Consider the following 21,300-nt stretch of genomic DNA (forward strand, 5'->3'; position numbering starts at 1 on the left):
GTAAGCAAGGCAATTTTTCTTCTATCCATCTTACAATTCACATTACTGAGGTTCAGATGGCGTGCTTTGTTATGAGACCCCACAGCTAGAAAAGAGCAGAGCATGTCAAAAACTCAGGTCTTAACCATGAAACACAGGGTATTAAACTGTGAAAGGAGCTTATCTTTGCTTTGTTTGCTAATTTGAACATTTTCTGTATAGTAAAAATGGAAGAGTAGAGAGGTGATGACTCTCACAGAACTATGTTTTTTACCCACATTAATTACTAAATAGCTTTACCAATATAACGAAGAGTAACTGCCAACTAATGTACCAGATACAAATTATATGTACAAAATTTTGGAGCTGAAAAGCACCTTAGAAGTTATTTATTTCAAATCCCTTATTTTACAGCTGACCAAACAGACCTAATGTTTCATGTTACACTATTTATTAATATTAGAGTATGGTCTAGAAAGCTGCAGTATCCCCAAACCCTTGATCCTATTTCAAGTTTCTTCGGTTTATATCAAAAAATATATATATATTGCATTCAAAACAACTTCTTTATTTGCTCTTGAAAGCCAAGGAAAATTTTATGTCATTAAGAATGTTGTCAGATTGAAGTAGTGAAAAGAATAATGCGCATTTATATGACAAAGACATAGATATATATATATGATATGGATAGAGGTATCACTATTAAGGATAACTCAAAGACAGTTTTCCCAGTGCATGGCAAGCCGTTGCTCTTCAAGCTCTTCAGAAAATTGCAGAGAAAATTCCATTTGACATTTTTTCTTTATTCCACTGAGAAATAGTTAAAAGTGGCCAGCAGATGCCACTGTTGTCAGTTGTAAATAATTTTTTTACATTTCAAATAAAGGAGATGAGTCATTACAGAAAAAAAGTAATAGGTTAAGCAACAAAAATAATCATGTTATCTTAAAAAAGCAAATGACAAAAGTCATGCATAATTCGATCTTTTTGTTTACCTTTAGTTAGACACTTGGCAACTAAAGGACATGAATTATTAGAAAAAATTAAGGAAAACAGTCTTCTTTGTTTGAAAATAATGCTCATGCTTAAAACTTGGAAGTTGATGGGATGACCAATGTTGTCTGATAGCTGTATCTAATAGCAAAGATATGTTGTATCCCGATGAATGATAACAAAGAAACATAAAATTAAAAAAAAAGAACTTCTGTTGTTATTTTGCATCATAAAATAGTTTTGTATTTATCAAACCTATACTCAACTATAAATGAGTTCTTACTGAAAATATGTTATTACATTACTATTTTCTATTTCCATCAATGTTTGTAGGTATTAAGTCTTCTTAAAATAACTTAAAACATATAAACTAAGGCAGACCTACATAGCTTATTCCTTGAGGAAAAAATAATCATGGTGGCTATTGTGTACTTCTGGGATGAGCTCACAAATTTCACAGTGGAACCTGATTAAACTCTCTAGGAATACCTGTATTTTCCTGAACATATTCCTGGGATGCCTCTTCATCATTTTTTAAATATCAATCACTCCAAACATCTGTAAATTATAGTTCATATAGATTTTCTCAGATATTTTCATACAGAATTGAATTCCTGAGTATTTTAATTTATTCAGAATGAAATATCAAATCTATGCTAATCAATGTTAATCTATGCTATCAAATCTATGTTAAAAACAAACACAGTTTCTGTCCTTAAGCAAATAATAAGGTGGAGAGAAAGAAAGTCTTTGTGTTTGGACAGATCTGCACTTTGCTGGTTCCTGTCACCACACAAAATGACTTGTAAAATGGTGATGCTGCATAAGGTTGTTATAAAGACCAAACTAGATAAGGATGTAAAGTGTCTCTCATTATCTGGCACAAAATACTAGATAAATAAGTGCTAATTTTTATTCAAATAACAATGTGGGAGAGCAGGTAGGATGAATGGTCAGAACCCTAATCATATACAAAGTAGAAAACAATAAGGGAGATAAGGGACAGAATATATGCAAAATTAAAATTAAAATATTCCAGGGGCACCTGGGTGGTATAGTCAGTTAAGTGTCCGACTCCTAAGTTTCAGCTCAGGTTGAGATCTCAGGGCCCTGAGGTCGAGCCCTGAGTTGGGCTCCCTGCTCAGCGGGGAGTCTGCTTAAGACTCTCCCTCCCTCTGCCCTCCACCTTCTCACTCTCTCTCAAAATAAATAAATACATCTTAACAAAATAAAATAAAAGAAAACAAAATATTCCAGACAGAACAGTCCAGGAACTTTTATGGAGAAGGTCACATTAAGCTCATACTTGAGAGAAAGTCAAGCATTTAAAGTACAGAATAATGTGAGATAGTTTCATTTAAGGTAAAGAATAGAATATGAGAGAACCAATGAAGCATGGCACTCAACCCATCATCATTCCTACTAGCAGATCCAAAACAGTGTATTTTAAAGTCTGTTTAGAAATTAAGTGGTGAAATTTCTGAATTTCATAACTATATTACAGTTATGTTAGAGATGATCTGTTTTCTTAACAAATACCTACTAAAGTATTATGGAATAAAAGGTCATGAGGTACTCAATCTACCCTCAACTTATTAAGAATAAATAATATATGTATATGTATGTCTGTGTGTATATATTAAAAGAGGAAGATTGATGGAGCAAATGTGGCAAAATGTTAAAAATTAGTGAATCCAGCTAAAGGACATATGGGAACTATTTGTGCTCTTCTTGTAAATATTTGTAAGTTTTAAATTATGTCAATATTTATAGTAGAAGTTTAAAACAATGAGGGCGAATTAAAGACATTCAGGTAAATGAAAGCTAAATTTGTACCAGCAGATTCAAACTGAAGAAATTATGGAGAAAGTTCTTCAAGCTGGAGAGAAATTATAATACAAAGAAACTCACATCTATAGGAAAGAAGGAAGAGCAGGAAATAATAAATATGTGGATATATAAAAAGAATAATCGTATAATATTTATTTTAAAAGACTACGTGGCTAAAACAAAAATTTATATAAAATGTCTTTTGGGTTTATAACATTGGAAGCAGAGTGCTAGGTTAAGGATATATACTGGAATCCCTAAAGCAAACACTGAAAAAAGGAAAAGGGAGGGGATACATAAAAAGAAAATATAAAATTGAGCACAAAAATAATCAATTAATTCAAAAGAAGGCAGAAAAGGAGGAATAATAGAAGAAAGAATGTATGAGACAAATATACAAATATCAAAATGGTAGACTTAAGTCCAACTGTATTAATAGTTGTATTAAATGTAAATAGCCTTATATTCTTCAAGAAAAAACAAATTTTCAAACCGGATTTAAAAATTTTAAAAGCACAGAACAATTATAAGCCATTTACAAAAGGCGTTCTAAATATAAAGATATATATTGGTTAAAAATAAAGGATGGCGAGAGATGTATCACGCCAGTGCTAATTAAAAGAGAGCTGATGTAGTTATTTCACTAGCAATGTAAACTTTAAGGGAAGGAGTTTTGCTACAGATATATAAGAACATTTCATAAGGAGAAGAGTGTCACTTCATCAAAAAGACATAACACTCATAAGCATATAGATACCTAATAACAGAGCTTCTCAATTTGTGACAAAATTTGGCAGAACTAAAGGGAGAAATAGATAAATCCACAATTATAGTTGAAAAATTTAACATTACTATAATAGGATATCAATATTAGCACTATATTAATAGAATAATTAATAATTATCAGTACTATAGTTGGAAAAGTAATCACTATTACAATCAGAAAAAAAACCTCAATCAATACTATAATTGACACTACAATTTTAAAAACTGTATCTCTCAATAATTGATACTACAATTGGAAAAATAATAAAAATATAGAAAAGATTTGAACAACAGAACTAACGACACTACTTACTTACATAAATCTACACAAAATAACTGCAGAATATGCATTATTTTCAAGTGCACATGGAACAAGCACCGAGATAGATCACACAGATCATTAAACAAATCCCAGCCTTGCATGGAATTCTCCCTCTCCCTTGCCAAATGCTATTCAGAAGTTAAAAGGGAAAAAAACCCCAACAACTCAGAATATGTAATTGTGCTTGGCAATTAGGAGTTCATTGTGATTTTAGTGAAAGCAGTACCAATAAAATACTGAGGGTTGGAAGTCATGTTATAATAGACCAATGCTCGAATGAAAGGTGAAGATGAAGAGACCATGAGGATAGCAGTTTCTCTCAGGAAGTTTCTCTCAGAAAATAAGAGGAAGAATAGTGAGTAGTGATCGGTGAGGGGGGAGACATATTTTTGTTTTAAAATAAAAGAGGACCTAGTGTATCACCCTAAGTGAAATAATTCAGACAAAGAAAGACATATACCATATGATTTCACTTCTATGTGGAATCTAAGAAACAAAACAAACAAACAGAAACAGACTCATAAATACAGAGAACAAACTGGTGGTGCCCAGAGGGGAGGGAAATGGGGGGAATGGGTGAAACATAGTTTGTAACTTCCAGTTATAAAATAAACAAGTCATAGGGTGAAAAGTATAGTTCAGGAAATACAGTCAATAGTTTTGTAATAAGATTATATGGTGACAGGTGGTGACTATACTTATCGTGGCTAGCACCGTGTAATGTTTGGAATTGTGGGGTCCCTAGGGTGTGCACCTGAAACTAATAAAACATTGTAAGTCAACTCTACTTCAATAAAAAAAATTTTTAAAAATAATAAAAAATAATTGAACACGTTGTTTTTTGGATGAAGAGAAGGAGCCAGTAGGGAGAGAAAGGAAAGGGAGGGAGAGAGAATAATCTCTGGGGAAAGGTTCTGGAGAATTCAGAGTGAGAAGAAATCAAGAGCAGAGATTGGGGGACTGGCCTTCAGCATAAGCAGGGAAATCTTTCTCCTTAAAGAGTGGGAAAAATAGATAAAATACACGTAGAGAATGCTTCATCTTAAATGATAAACAAGTATAGAAAATTACTATGCACTGCATATTAATATTTGCAACTAATTTAAGGTAGAATCAAAAGCATGATTTTGATAAGAGATTCTCAAATGTTTTAAATCACATTCACATAAAATGCTTTACTCCCTCATGTGTGTTTCTGTCTTTTTTTTTTTTTTTTAATGAAGTGAGGAGTGGGGTGGGGGGTATGAGAAAGGCAGTATGGGAAAGATGGGGGAGAAGAGAGGCAAAGAGAATAAAAAATGATCAAGCAATTCCCAGAAAAAGAAACTTAATAGCAAAATATATGCATAAGAATCCTCATCCAATCTAGTAATCAGACAAATATAAATATTCAAACAATGAAATACTATGCTATACCCCTGCAGATAAGATTTAAAAAAAAAATCATGTACAAATGAGGATGTGGATACTCTAAAATTATTACACCTTACCAGTGGTAATTTAAATTGATTTAACCGCTTTGGATAGTACTTTGACAATTTCTAAGGAAGTTGAAGATGGATGGGTAAAACATATTATTGTTTACAAGAATCTGCTCCCTCCCCTTAGGAGAGAATTCTAAGTCCTCACCCAGTTCCCTGTGCCCAGCAATCCTCTCCTGTAGGAAGAGTATATTTCCCTGACCTAATGACGAGGATTTGGGCATGTGATTTCATTTGTCCCATTGAATATGAGTATATATTTAAGGACATGAGTATCCCTTATATAAACAGAAGCTTTTAGAAGCATTGCAAGTTTTTGTCAGCCTCCTACCATATTGCCTCTGCCACAAGAAGGGTGTACGGCAGACATGAGCCATTTCCATTCCAACTGCAACAATTTGAATAAAAAGTTCTTTGAATTTCTGGAGTGGTTTTAGGGTTATGGAATTTTTTGGTCAAGGATTCTTTTTTTTTACATGTAAGGAAAATGAAAACAAAATGCTAACATATCACACAAATATGTTTATTATTTAAATGTTTATAAGCTATAAGATTTTATAAATGAAACATTTCTAGAAAATGTTACATATTTTGTATTAATGATTGTAACTTGTTTAAGGCACATAGTGCAAAATACTTCATTTCTGATACAGAGATCCCTAAATGTTTATCTAACCACATTGGCACAAAATTGCTTTAGTACCTTATATGGCACAATATATTTTTTGGGGAAAAATGTTTGGGGAAAAAATAAATAATAAATGGGGAAAAAACTTTGTGGGTAAAACTAGTATACTACTATTTACTGGCAAAAATCTATTAGTAGATTCATTTTTTGGTTTACAGAATAAGTTGCCATAGAAAAATACTATGATTCTTTTAAAATTATATTATTATATAATACACAAATTATTCACCTGAAAAAAATCTCTTACTACCTGAGAATTTGCCCACAAATACTTAATTTTTATACTATCTTTTATGTTTTGGCTTTGAGAAACCTCAGATATAAAATAACTTGAACATCCCCAATAAAAATTTTGTATATGTAAACATAATTTTGTCCACCAAAGTAGGATTTTCAAAATTTCAATAATTCTCGCTGCTTTACTTGATTAACAAAATACAGTACATAACTTTGAGAAAATAGATTTTTAAGAGTAAATATATACATATATGAGTTAAAGAGACAATATAAACATTATAAAAACAATGCATTGCTCTTATAAGTACAAATTAGAGGTAGGTGTTTTAAGTAAAATTCTATTTTATCATAACTTCTGTGTTATATCCACAAATTTTCATATTTAGTATTTAACCCAAGCATATATTTTTAATATAAAAGTGTACTGCATTTTTAGGATGATTTTTTTATTTGAAGCACCATAACCCACAATTTAAAATTAAAGGAACTATAAAACAAGGTATCTAAGCTGTATCAGTAGAAAGTATAATGGCTATGTACTCTTTGGTGTGACTATGGATTTGTTATTTACCTAACAGATTCAATAATGTTTATAAGTATTTTAAATAAATTCATTTTCCTAATTTTTACTTGCTCCATTTTAACAAGTAGAATACACATTCATTGTATGGTACAATACTGTAGAGATTTATATGTGTGTTTATAGGCATAATAACAGTCCAAGCTGTTCGTTAACAGCAACATTTTCTTGGTATAATTCATTCAAATATCTCTGTATATTATACCATAAATTATTTTGTCCTTTTAAAAAGTTCCTAATTAGAGTCATATATCTGTTGAGTTTATTTTGAAGGCGTGATTTGATTCCCTGATGAGCACACTGAAAAAAAAAAAAAAAAGCACAGACATTTTGGACATGGAAATCTCAGGAAAAGAAGAGAAAAGAAATGAGCACCGGTTATTTGCAGATATTCCAGAGAATATCTCCTCATACTTCCCACTTCTGAATGTTCATACTACTTGAATTGGGAGACCAGTAGTCATATGAGGAACACACTTTCCACAGAACCCTCCACATCTGCCGTAGACTTTGGTTCCATCCTGAAAATAGGAAGAGGCAGAAATATAGGAGAATCGGGCACAAGCTCGTATCTGTGTATATAGGCAGAAAAGCAAATGCTTTGAATCATGCGGCTGAAATAATTACAATTACATTTGAGGTCAAAGATCATACCATTTCAGGATTAGTTGAAATTGGTGGTCATGGAAATGAGATAATCTGAGATTCATATTAGCTACTTGATGATTACAAACCACATTATAATTTAGACAACTCATCTCAATCCACATATTTTTCATTGAGGTGTCTATTTGCTTCAGTGAGGTTGTTAAAACTTGTCCAATTTGCTGTCCAATATTTACATGATTTTTATAGGCTAAATAAGAAATATTATTATACAAACTTGACCTTTACTGAATATGAGTCACATTCTCCCCCATTAACCTCAAACATCTCATGGAAGCCTTAGAAACACAGCTTGAAGTACAGAATTTGTGATAAAATGGGGGAGAAAACTAGACTGAAAACAGTAATTATAATTAGAAAAGAACTAAGAAGGGAGTTTTGGGCATTTTGGTTTGTTTGTTTTTTGTTGTGTTTTTTTTTTTAAGAAAAGCAGGGCCGTTCACTGAGGAATAGGTTGACGGAGGCTGGTGAGAGGGGTGGGACAAATGTTCTCTCTAGAGTGCTTTCCATCCTTGGTCCAAGACTCAAAGGACTGAAGGCAAAACAGAATAAGTTGCCATAGAAGTGGAGGATGAGGCAAAAACAGTTTGAGCTCCTATATGAGTTTCTGGAGAAAGTCAGGTTTTTTTGTTTTGGGGGTTTGTTTTTGATCTAAAGAGGGAGGGCCAAGAAGGAAACTGAGTTCCTAGAACATTTTGGGATAAAGACTGTTTTGAGATCAGGGGCTTTTGAAGTTGCTTTTTCTTTCAGAAATTTTTCTTAGCTCTCAAGAATCTAAGTAAACAGAGAAGAAGGGAATGGCAGTAAAAATTCCCATTTATGTACATTCCTATTCCCAGATTGTTTAAATAAAAACCTAATCTTCATGAAATATCCCGGCAAATGAAAAGAAGTTTGCATTTCCACATGTAAACACGAATTCCACCAGTCTCAGCTTCGTACCAGGCCGCACGTTTCAGGAAATACTTTCACGTGCAATAATTTTGATCGAGGTAGAAGTTGTGAGTAGATTAAATAATTAACCTTTAGAATGGAACTTCAATAGAAGCAAAAGGAATGATTATACTGAATATTCATATCTACTGGTGACCTCTTTACCAATAACCAAAAGATATCTAAAAGCTGGGTAAATAAGGTCAAAATATTTCATTGAGCTCTTTTACACTGAGACCTGCTCAGAATATACTTTATTTTCATTCTTCTACCAAAGGGGAATAGACCTAAATATGCCAAATAAAAATTTAAAAATAGCTGTTCATTTTAAAAGCTGACTTCTTACCCAAATGACAGAAATAGTAAAAAAATTTAAATCCTTTGTTAATTAAAACTCGGTTTTGTAGTCTTGAGAAATAGAATGTTTTAGTCTATGAATATCAGAAAATTGAATTTCATTACAAATAATATTGATACAATGTAAAGGAAAGTACTTTTACCAAAAGAAAGAAAAACCGTAAAGCAGAATGGGCAGGGGCCGTTGATGGTGCTGACTGATGAGCGACGTAGGTAAGACCACTTAGAAAATAGATCCTGATTTACTATAAGTAGAGTCAGGCTATCTGAGACATGGTCACTGTAAGTATCAGGAGCCATTCGGGAAGTCTACGTGCCAGTACACTATACCAGCAAAATTAAATGTGTCCTACCTGTAAAAGCCAAGTACAATGTTACCTGCATAAAGGCAGAGGAAAATATGCATGCAACCATAAAAATAGTCCTAATTCTTATAAAAAATATAAAGAATATATGCTAAGTGAAAAAGGCCACGCCCATCACTAAATCAAAGCAGTGAGGTAAGTAAACCAAAAACCTACTCCACTTTGAAATATTAAAACTTTAATACTTAATACTTTAATACTTAAAATACAGCTAACAGCACTACCTCTTTTTGAAGTACGTGCATTTGAAGTCATTAGCCCCAAACTTGAGCTAGATAGAATCTATATGCCCTGGCATTTGATATTTCAGGTTCAGATATCGGTAGCCTATTCACGAATTTATATGCATATAAGACCACATATGTACATTAATAAAAATGACCCTGGTTTCATTATTTCATAGATTAATATCATGCCCCATTATATGCAATATGCCTCACCTATGCAATAACTTATTATCATTAACTTTATAATTCTAAAGTTAAGGTAAAGTACCTTTAATTCTATTTCACAGCACAGAAGTATTTCAAACACGCATTTTGGTCCAGTAGGACTTACTTGTGATCTGTGTATGATGACAGAGGCGTAACTCCCTTGAGCAAGCCACTTTGCTGTGCTGGATATCTTCATCCCAGTTCCTGCCAAGTTAATGCTGAACTGTCCCTAGATTGTAAACAAAACAGATGAAATTCATAAAACATTTAAGAATGCTCTTGGAAAGAAACACCTGAATTTGAATTATATAAGGTCTCAAATTGCTTTTCGAGGGCCTTCCTTTAAAAAATGAAAAAATATTTTTTTGAGAGAGAGAGAGAGAGTGCACGCGCAGAGGAGGGGCAGAGGGAGAGGGAGAGAGAATCTTAAGCAGGCTCCACGCCTCACCCAGAGCTGGAGGAAGGGCTCAATCTCCTGACCCTGAGATCATAACCTGAGCCAAAATCAAGAGTCAGATGCTTAGCTGACTGAGCCACCCAGGTGCCTCAAAATGAAAGGATATTGATACGACTTTACTCTAAAGAAAATGAACCAGCTAAAGTTTTTCAAAAATTGATTACAAACACGTCTTCGCAATATGAGATATCTGAATCTATACCATATAATGTGATTTGTGCAAAAGTAACTCTGTCCAACCCTAGGAGTCTAAGACTTGACAGCTAGAGTTAGTATTCCTGGAGCAATAGGCAAGTCCTAACAGAAGTGGTGTTCATAGGGACTAATACTAGTCTTAACATTTCTCCGATTTCTATATTTGACCCCCTCTTGCTAACTTCCCTTCTAATAATTCCCTTGTTTAATATATATTCTAGAATCTCCTGTCAACGGGCCCTTCTCTGGTGCCGTAAAAATATTACTGCTTAACCCCCCACACAAAGCTACCTAATGTATTATTGTCCCAGCTATTAATTCTTTTTAAAGTACCCAGAAGTGTATACGGGATGTGTGAGGCCACACAATTTACACACAGTGTGTGAGCCCCCTAGTGGCTTTATGATCTAATTCTTTTCAAGACACAAGGGCCATTTTCATGTTAAGATATTTCAGATTATCTCTGTTAAAAATTAAATCTTAAATATCCGTGAACTGAGAAAATGTGTGACTAAAATGGGTAAAAATCTGGCACATTCATATGATCTTGCAGTACAGAATTACACATTGAAAAATAGATTAATTAATGCTAATTAAGTCTATTGCCAATATTCAGATACACATAGATTCAGATCACTCTGAATTATCACTGGTCATTATTATGATCACACTGATTATCACTAATCTTAGATCACATCAGTATATCCCATAGCCTAAACCTCATGAATCTTGAGCAAGGCTGTGATAAAATATTAGGGGTTACATTATGTGAATGAAAATATTATCTTGTCATGAAAGCAAAAGTGAAATAGATTTCAAATATATGTATTATAAATTATTACTATTGCTAAAAAAATTTATATCAATTTAGTTTATTCCTAAGAATAATAAGTTATTTCTTATTAAAATCAAAATAAATTCAAATACATTTATAATACAATTTTAATATATGGAGAATTTTCCCTATAAGAGAAATAATGTTTAGATAAATTCCAAAGAAAACTTCTTATTACATACATAATTTAGTTATAAATTTAGAATATAACCTAGATGTTTCATTGGTGTATTCTCAGAGTCTAGAATATGGCTTGGGTACTCAGTGTTTTTGAAATAATTAAGGGCAGCATTACAAATATTAAATTTTGGCATTACATACACATAAATACACAAATACACATCTAAACCCTTCATATGCCATGATAATGAATGACATTAACACTAGACACATTGGTATTTTATATCGGTAAGTACTTGAAAAAGAACTAATTCTAACTACTTCTCTAATAGTTGAGAGTCAATCTGATACAAGCTTTGCAGTGAATATCTTCATCCTACATTAACTCCTAGTGGGTTTCTCACCAAATAAAGTTCCTTTAAAATAGAAATATATTCTGTGATGTAGGTTTCCCATGACCAGGCACTTATTGAATACCCCAGTGAGGCCACAGAGTGTTTTCACAACCTAACATTCTACACTTTCACTAATTCTTTACCTCCTTGCTCAAGGTTGCTTGGAAGCATTCAAATACATATACACTGGCAATGAAAGGAAAAAAATCCGACTGACTATTGAGAGACTTAGGTGGTCATTAACACAACTCGTTGGACTATAAATATCTATTGCTCCATTTCTCCAGACTAGTTTCATAAGCTTTATGTCCTTAGTCTTCATTAAAAAGCAACATAATACAATCTCAAAGAAATGGTAAAACAATTGATCTGAAATTTGCGATAGTATTGATAGACATAAAAATACCTTTCACTTACTCGTTCAACATTACCTGAGTGACTGACATAGTGTCAATTACTGTGGCGGTACAAAAGCAGATCTCATTCTAAATCTTTTAAGTGAAGAACAGATTGGTAGTTGCTGGGGAGGTTCCGGGGGAATAGGCCCTCACCCATGGTGAAAAGATACAAACTTCCAGTTACAAGAAAAATTCTGGGAATGTAATGTGCAGCCTGGTGATTACAGTTAACGATACTGCACTGTACATTTGAAAGTTGCTAAGAGAGTTGCTCTTAAAACTTCTCATCCCAAGAAGAAAATTTTGTAACTGTGTGAGGTGATGGATGTTAATTAAATTTCCTGTGGTGATCATTTTGCAATATAAACATAATCAAATCATTATCTTGTATACTTTACACTAATGCAATGTTATATGATAATGATATTGCATTAAAAATGGGGAAAAATAAATAAAATAGTATATGTATATAAATAAATGTAATGACCTGTAGAGAATTATAGGACATATTTACTTATTACCATATAACATAAAAAAGGTACTGGAAACATTCAGAAGTAATAAATGATTGAATAAATTATTTCAGTTCCATATTTCATTTAAGATTAAAATGCAAACCTTCTTAAACCTAATCTTTAATTTAAAATTAGTTCAATGTAGCTACTAAAATTTTGGTTTTTTAAAAGTAGTATGAGATTTACCATCTCTTCTACTCTCAACATTTTTTTTTAGATTAGGCGAACAGAAGGAGTAAAATTCTAATAGCAAAATCCCAAGTGGAAGGTGATTCGAAGATTCAATAATTGAACAAATTGGAATATCTGTCCTTGAATTATTAACTGCATCAAAGAAAAAAGTACTTATGGGTATAAGAGAAGAACCATAGAGGTAAATACAAGTTTTAATGTTCTACTTCTCTTATTGACTGGTTGGTCCATGGGTGTTCATTACATCATCATACTTTTGTAATTTTAAAATGTATTGTACATATTTTATTATGAATGGGATCTATTATCTAATGCAATTTTAATAAAAATTCCATTGGGAATTTTTGTAGCTCTAGAGAACTGACTCTAAAATTTATATGAAAAGACAAATTAAAATAGTTAAAACAATTTTTAAAAGGACAATTTTAAAAAGTGTTTGAAGGACAAACACTACCTTATTTTAATATTTATTATAAAGCTATCATAACCAAGACACTGCTGTGAGAGGTATGTAGATCAATGGAACAGAACATTCCAGAAACAGACCCACATAAATATGTCCACTTGGTTTTTGACAAAGGTGTAAAGGTAGTTAAGTAGAGAAAATACTGTCTTTGCAACAAATGGTTTTTGGACAATTGGATGTCTACAGGTAAAAACCATCAGACTTCACATAAAATTAATTCAAAATCAATCATAGGTCTAAGTGTGAAACTATAAAACTATACAAATTTTTGAAGGAAAGATAGGAGAAAATCTTTGTAACTCGGAGTTAGTCTAAGAATTCTTCAATATGAAACTAATTGCACAACCCATATAGGAAAAAAAGTAATATATTTGATTTCATTAACATTTAAAATTTTTGCTGTGTGAAAGACACTTAAAAGATACAGTTCAGACCAGGAAAAAAATATTTGCAAATGTCTAATGTAACAAAAGACTTGTATCCAGAATATGTAAAGAACTCTCAAAATTAAACAGTAGGAAATGAAAAATCCAATTTTTAAAATAAGCAAAAGACTCTAACTTCACCAAAGTGGATATGCAGATGACCATTAGTGAAATGCAAATTAAAACCACAATGAAATTCCACAGAACATTGGGGTTAGGGGACAGAAAACTTGATGATACTAAGTGCTGGCAGGGAAGCAAAGCAACTAGAACTTTAATCTTCACTAGTGGGAATACAAAATAGTACAGCTACTCTATAAAACAGTTTCGTAGTTATAAGTCAAACATACACATACCATTTGACCCTATAATCCCATTCATAGGGTATTTAACCCAGAGAAATGAAAATATATGTTCACACAAATACCTGTACACAAATGTGCATATCAACTCTATTCATCATCTCCCCAAACTGTAATCAACTCATATTCTTCCAGTGGATGAATGGACAAACTATAGGACAACTGTACGACATCTGTATGATGGAACAATTTTCTCACCAATAAAAAAGGAACAAATAACTGACACCTTCAACAACACAGATGAATCTCAAAGGCATTATGTTGAGTGAAGAAAGCCAATCTTAAAAGGTTATATATTGTATGATTCCACTTATATGACATTTGTGTGACATTCCAGAAAAGGCAAAACTATAGCAACGGAGAAGAGATTAGTGTTTACCAGGAGTTAGGTCCAAGGGAGAAATTGACTCCATGAAGGGAGTGTGAGGGAACTGTCTTATATGCTAATTATGATGATGGTAAAATGAATCTGCACATATGCTAAAACTGTATACTAAAAAAGGTAATTTTTCTGTATGTTACAAAAATTTTTTTAAAAATGTGAATGGGTATAACATTTTATTTAAAGAATAAATTTTTCAATTCGCTTGCAAATAAAACCCAAAACATGTTATATGTAAGAGACACACTTAAAATAAAGTGATTCGTGAAGGCTAAAATTAAAAGGATAATCAAGACAATATAGCAGGAAAATGAACATAAACAAAGAAGAGGGACAGCAATCCTAAGGGACAAAATAGAATTCAAGTCTCAAATCAAGAAAACATGACAAATAAGTACTAGAAACCATAATCTACAATGAAGAAATAACACGTGAATATTATGAATTGAATAACACAGAAACTTCTATGAAGCAAAACTACAGGAGATGCAAGTAGACATAGATAGATAGAAACCCCAAACAGGAAATTTTAATATACCACTTTTAGTAACAAGACAGATCAAGCAGGCAAAAATAAGGAGAGAGATAATCTAAACAATATAATAAAAAAGGTAGACCTTATGGATATATATCAAACTCTATATTCTTATAGTAAAAAAACACATGTTCAAAATATTTAACTGGCTCTGAATATTCAAAATAGACGCTGGCCATGATCTACTGACATTGGCAAATGTGGTTATTTCTCTTGCTCCTATGTGATCAGTATCAATTACACAACAGCTGAAGAGATACACTTTAGGTTTTGTCGTCAAATTTTTGTGGCTCTTTGAAAAGTACCAAACATTTTACTTTACTTCACTTTTGATATGTGTATTCTAAAGTCACATCACACTCCTTAACTTCATCTTATATTGCAATGTGGCAAAGTTTATTTTCCCTAAAGAGTGCCATATGTATCCATTCTCTTTTTAGCATTCATGTCCCAGAGTGCCCTGTCATATGCAAACACAGAGGATGTGGTTTTGATGAATCCCAAACAAAATAAGTTCTTTCTGTGACATCAAACATCTGGAGAGTATTCATGCAAATGTTGTATAACTTAACACAGAATCTGGTTTATATATTTGACAGAACATCTCTAAGAATACTAGACATTTTGTATTTTTGGTAACAGAAACCTCAGTCAGTTGAATAGAGAATGAATATAGATGGGCAAAGTTCCTACCAACAGCATGTACCTATTTATTCCCAATAACATCTAACTTGGGAAATAAAACCTTGCATTCACATTCCAGAAATATCTGGAGAACTGTGTGAGGGAGGCATCTCACCTTGATGAGTAGAAAGGAACATTTTATTACTGTACTGGTTCTGCCTCTGACTTTCTCAAGGATCTTGGGTAGGTTATTAACACAGAATGTCTGTTTCTCCTAAGTGTAAAGTGGGATTATCCAGTTTACATCTTTCTCACGATATTATAGGGAGGAAAAGGGGGAAACACTGAAACTGAAGAAAAGGAGTTAGAAATTCATGGAAATAGCTATCTTACCATTTAAAAACCTGATTGTGCTAACACCTCTTATTCAGATTCCATGCTCATCAAGAAATCTTCTGTTTATAATAATTAACTTTCTGTTATTTCCCATTAGGAAAGTTAAATGAGATAAAAGTTTTGATTCCACTTGACAGGTATATGATTTACTTGAATATCAGCTCTCTTGTGAATTTTTTTTGATGTCTCATTGACCAGAACTTACTCAGTTCAACATGTAATAAAAAGGACTGGATTCCCAGAACTTGGCAACCTCTCCAAAGTAATGGCATCTTTGAGAACTTGTATCACACTTGCCACAACTCTACGTGGCATTCTCAAGTATTTGATGAGAAGGCACAGCTTACAAGAAGGATGTGTTGTGGGACAAAGTTGATCAGTCTTGACATGGGTTGATCATTGGAAAATGAATAATTTCTATTTAATCTCTATTAAATCTCTATTTAAATGAAAGTGTTATTTTTAAAAATCCATTTTTAACTTTTTGAGAAACCTCCGTACCGTTTTCCGAAGTGGCTGTATCAACTTGCATTCCCACCAACAGTGTAAGAGGGTTCTCCATTCTCCACATCCTCTCCAACATTTGTTGTTTCCTGCCTGTTAATTTTTGCCATTCTAACTGGCATAAGGTGGTATCTCATCATGGTTTTGATTTGAATTTCTCTGATGGCTAATGAAGTTGAACATTTTTTCATGTGTCTGTTGGCCATTTGTATGTCTTTTTTGGAGAAGTGTCTGTTCATGTCTTCTGCCCACTTTTTTGATTGGATTATTTGTTTTTTGGGTGTTGAGTTTGAGAAGCTCTTTATAGATCTTGGATACCAGCCCTTTATCTGTAATGTCATTTGCAAATATCTTCTCCTGTGGGTTGCCTCTTAGTTTTGTTGACTGTTTCCTTTGCTGTGCAGAAGCTTTTCTCTTGATGTAGTCCCAGAAGTTTATTTTTGCTTGTGTTTCCCTTGCCTTTAGAGACCTGTCCTGAAAGAAGTTGCTTGGCCAATGTCGAAGAGGTTGCTGCTTATGTTCTCCTCTAGGATTTTGATGGATTCCTGTCTCACATTGAGGTCTTTCACCCATTTTAAGTATCTTTGTGTATGGTGTAAGAGGGTGGTCGAATTTCATTTGTCTGTATATAGCTGTCCAATTTTCCAAGCACCATTTATTGAAGGGACTGTCTTTTTTCCATTGGATATTTTTCCTGACTTGTTGAAGATTAGATGACCATAGATTTGAGGGTCCATTTCTGGGCTTTCTATTCTGTTCCATTGATCTATGTGTCTGTTTTTGTGCCAATATCATGCTGTCTTGGTGATCACAGCTTTGTAATACAGCATGAAATCTGGCAACATGAAGCTTCCAGCTTTGTTTTTCTTTTAGAGCTATCCTATGACCCAGCAATTGCACTACTGGGTATTTACCCCAAATATACAAATGTAGTGAAAAGAAGGGCCATATGCACCCCAATGTTCATAGCAACAATGTCCACAATAGCCATACTTTGGAAGGAGCTGAGATGCCCTTCAATAGACAAATGGATAGAGAAGATGTGGTTTGTATACACAATGGAATATTATTCAATCATCAGAAAGGATGAATACCCAACATTTGCATCGACATGGATGAAACTGAAGGGAATTATGCTAAATGAAATAAGTCAAGCAGAGAAAGACAATTATCATATGGTTTCACTCATATGTGGAACATAAGGAATAGCATGGAGGACATTAGGGGAAGGAAGGGAAAACTGAAGGGGGGGAAATCAGAGGAGGAGACGAACTATGAGAGACTATGGACTCTGGGAAACAATCTGAGGGTTTCGGGGGGGTCAGGGGATGGGTTAGCCCAGTTATGGGTGTTAAGGAGGGCATGTGTTATAATGAATCACGGAGCAATACATCAAAAACTAATGATGTATGGTGACTAACATAACATAATAAAAAAAAATCCAAACATGAGTAAAGATTTTGCTGAGAGGGACACCTGGATGGCTCAGTTGGTTAAACATCGGACTCCTGATTTTGGCTCAGGTCATGATCTTGGTTTGTAAGATCAAGCCCCATGTCTGGCTCTCCACCCAGCAGGGAGTCTGCTTCTCGTCCTGTCTCCCTCTTCCCCTCTCCTGCACTCTCTCTCTCTCTCTCTAAAATAAATAAGTAAATCTTTAAAAAAAACTTGCTGAGAATGCTAAAAAGTTTAGATTACACATCCTTGACTTTAGAAGATGTGTCTGAATAGACACAGTTTAAGACTTCAGAGTTCATCAAGGTAGGAACAGTCCTGGGAAGAGAACTGAATAGAAGATGTGGATTAGAGAGTCACATTCTGGGAAGTAGACCAATCATCTGCTAGACCAATATAAGCAAACTGGTAAAGGAGAAGAATGCACACGTATAGAGCTAGCCAGCTTCAAAGATCGAATGAGAACATGAGCCTCCACTGCCAAGTTATTTACCTTTAAATGTATAGCCAAGAGAGGAAACAAATGGCAATTTGAGAAGCCCTGTGGCCTCACTCTCCTGCAAAAGAACCATAACTGGTAAAAATTATAAAATATAACAACCATTTAAGGTCTCTGAAAATTATCCTAAGGTTATACAACAAATGGAAAAACATTAATTCACAAAAATTTTTATCTAGGTAAAAACAGTGAGTGTCTGTGACATTTGAACTATGACCTGACCTCTCCTCCTCCCCCAGCAAGATGACAGTTTCACTCTTGGTGGGAACACAAGACTATTTCCCAGCCCCCTATTAGGATTAAGTTTTCTCCCTGGGAGGGACAAACCACCAACAATTCTCATCTTACCCAGTTCATAAAAGCTCTATTACAGGCAAGAGTGGCTGAGGCTCTGCCACTCAGTCCCTACTCATAGAACAGAAGATATACCCCAGGCATGGTAGTCTAAGAACACAAGTCTCAAATCATCCCTGTTCAAAATCACTGGTAGGGCAGAGGTTCTATGCTGAGAAGGGTAAGCCAAAAAGACCAGGTGCTATGACTCAGCATCCTGCTTAAAAAGTGGGATTGTTACTCTGAGAAGTTGACCCTGTCCCTAGATCCACAGAATTGGTGCAATGTTTCTTCCTTACGAGAGAGTCAAGATGTAAGGACAAAAAGTTCCATAGCTTTTTCTAAGGGGTATAAGCTTCATTTGAGAGAGAGCATGGGAGAATTTTAAGCTTAAAGATGCTATTGAAATCAAGATTTTAATGGTGCTCAGCTAAGAGGAAAGTGGTGATCGCTCAATGAGAGCAACACACAAAATGGTAGATCAAATTGGAGTTTGATAGAACCAAGTAAAGAGATAGCTAAGAAGGGCTCCTTTTGAAATCTTACCTGACCTCAAAGACTGACCTGTAATACCACCCTGACCAAAGGCTTAAATTTAATTGAATCAGACATGGAGTAATTTACTCCTCCAGGATGTTATTGAAAGAATAGAGAAATCATCTAGCAATTAGGGGAGACTAAGAGCTGAGCATGATATCAGTAGATTTAGACCAGCTTAGAAACTTAATGCGGAGTCAGGAAAAAGAGATCCCAGCTAAAAACACTGTCATTCCAGGAGGATCAGAGTGACAGTGTACATGTCCAAAGCTGTGCCTTCCAAGGAGTGATATTGACGACTGCACAGGGAAAATAGATGTCACTGACATAGTCCAGCCAAGGAACTAAGTAAATAAATAAGCAAGCAAGCAACAAGTCCTAGAGGGGAGGGGGAAATTTAGTGTCCACAGTTACTAAAATACATGCTCTAAAATGCCCAGTTTTCAACAAAAAAACTGAGATATGCAAAGAAACTGGAAAGTTTGACTCATATTCAGGGGGAAAAGGCACTAGAAACTGCCTTTGAGAGGTTTCAGATGTCTGGCTGAGCAGATAAAGACTTCAAAGCAGCTATTATAAATATGTTCAAAGAGCTAAAGAAAACCATGTTTTAAAGGAAGGTATGATAATAATGTCTCATCAAATAGAGAATATCAATACAGAGATAGCAGTTACATTTAGACAAAGAGGAAAAGGACAATTCTGGAGTTGAAATGTATAATAACCAAAAAGAAAAACTTCCCTAGAGGGGCTCAAACAGTAGATTGGAGCAGGCAGAAGAAAGAATTGAACAGATATCAATAGTGAAGATACAATCTGAAGAACAGAGAGAAAATAGAATTAAGAAAGATGAACAGAGCTTCAGAGAAACAAGGGTACACCATTAAATGCACCAACATATGCATAATGGGAGTACCAGAAGGAAAGAGAAAGGAACAGAGAATATGTTTGAATAGATAATGTCTGAAAATTTTCCAGATTTGGTGAAATTCATTAATCTATACAACCAAGAAACTCAATAGAGTCCAAGTTTGGTAGATGCACAGAGATCCACATCCAAATATGTGATACTAAAGATGATGAAATTCAAGACAAAGAAAATCTGAAAGCATCAAGAGATAAATGACCACATACATAAGAAACCCAATAAGGTAAGTAGCTGACGTCCATGTTTTTATCTAGAAGCCAGAAGACAGTGGGGTGACATATTTAAAGTGTTGAAAAATAAAAACTGTAAGTGGAGAATTTTATAACAAGCAAATCAATCTTTCAAGAATGAAGGCCAACTAAAGACACTTCCAGATAAACAAAACAGAGGATTTGTTTATTAGTAGACCTGTTTTACAAGACATGCTAAAGGAAGTTCTTCAAGCTGAAATCAAGTAATACCAGACATTAATACAAAACAACCAGGGGTGCCTGGGTGGCATAGCGGTTAAGCATCTGCCTTCGGCTCAGGGCGTGATCCTGGCGTTATGGGATCGAGCCCCACATCAGGCTCCTCCACTATGAGCCTGCTTCTTCCTCTCCCACTCCCCCTGCTTGTGTTCCCTCTCTCGCTGGCTGTCTCTATCTCTGTCGAATAAATAAATAAAATCTTAAAAAAAAAACCAGAGTACTGGTAAAGGTAATTTTGTAGGTAATTATAAAAGATGCTGTAATGCACATTTCTTTTCCTTTCTTCCCTTAACTTATTTTAAAACAATTGTATAAGCCAATGAGTAGATTACATCGGTGATCTATAATGCATAGAAATGTCATAAATTTGATAATAATGAAAAAATGAAGCAGGTGGAAGCAAAGCTGTTTGGGAATAAGGAAATGACACCAGCTAATAACTCAAATCCACAGGAAGAAAAGAAGAAACCTAGAAATGCTAAATATAAAAGTTCACATAAAAATCTCTATGAATATGTAATTCCTCTCGTTACTTCTCTCATATTCTCTAAAACCATAAAATTATATAAAGTTATTATAAAAATGTATTGTGTGTTTGTTACATATGTAGCTTGTATAACAAACATAACACCACAAAAGGGAAGAGA

The 21,300-nt window shown here is 33.9% G+C and overlaps 1 protein-coding gene across 1 annotated transcript in view; it reads right to left on the bottom strand.

Annotated features, from left to right (window-relative positions):
- Positions 1–6,720: 6,720 nt before the first annotated feature.
- The window catches only part of ADAMTS20 (ADAM metallopeptidase with thrombospondin type 1 motif 20), a 167,558-nt gene continuing 152,978 nt past the window's right edge, over positions 6,721–21,300 (bottom strand). The window contains exons 38-39 of the mRNA XM_008704712.2: positions 9,755–9,859; positions 6,721–7,396 (exon numbers count right to left, since the gene is read on the bottom strand). Of these exons, the coding sequence (XP_008702934.2) occupies positions 7,307–7,396; positions 9,755–9,859 (195 nt within the window). The 3' untranslated portion in view covers positions 6,721–7,306. The remainder of the gene's footprint in view (positions 7,397–9,754; positions 9,860–21,300) is intronic.

Source organism: Ursus maritimus, unplaced genomic scaffold (genome assembly GCF_017311325.1).
Source record: "Ursus maritimus isolate PB19 unplaced genomic scaffold, ASM1731132v1 scaffold_26, whole genome shotgun sequence".
NCBI lineage: Eukaryota > Metazoa > Chordata > Mammalia > Carnivora > Ursidae > Ursus > Ursus maritimus.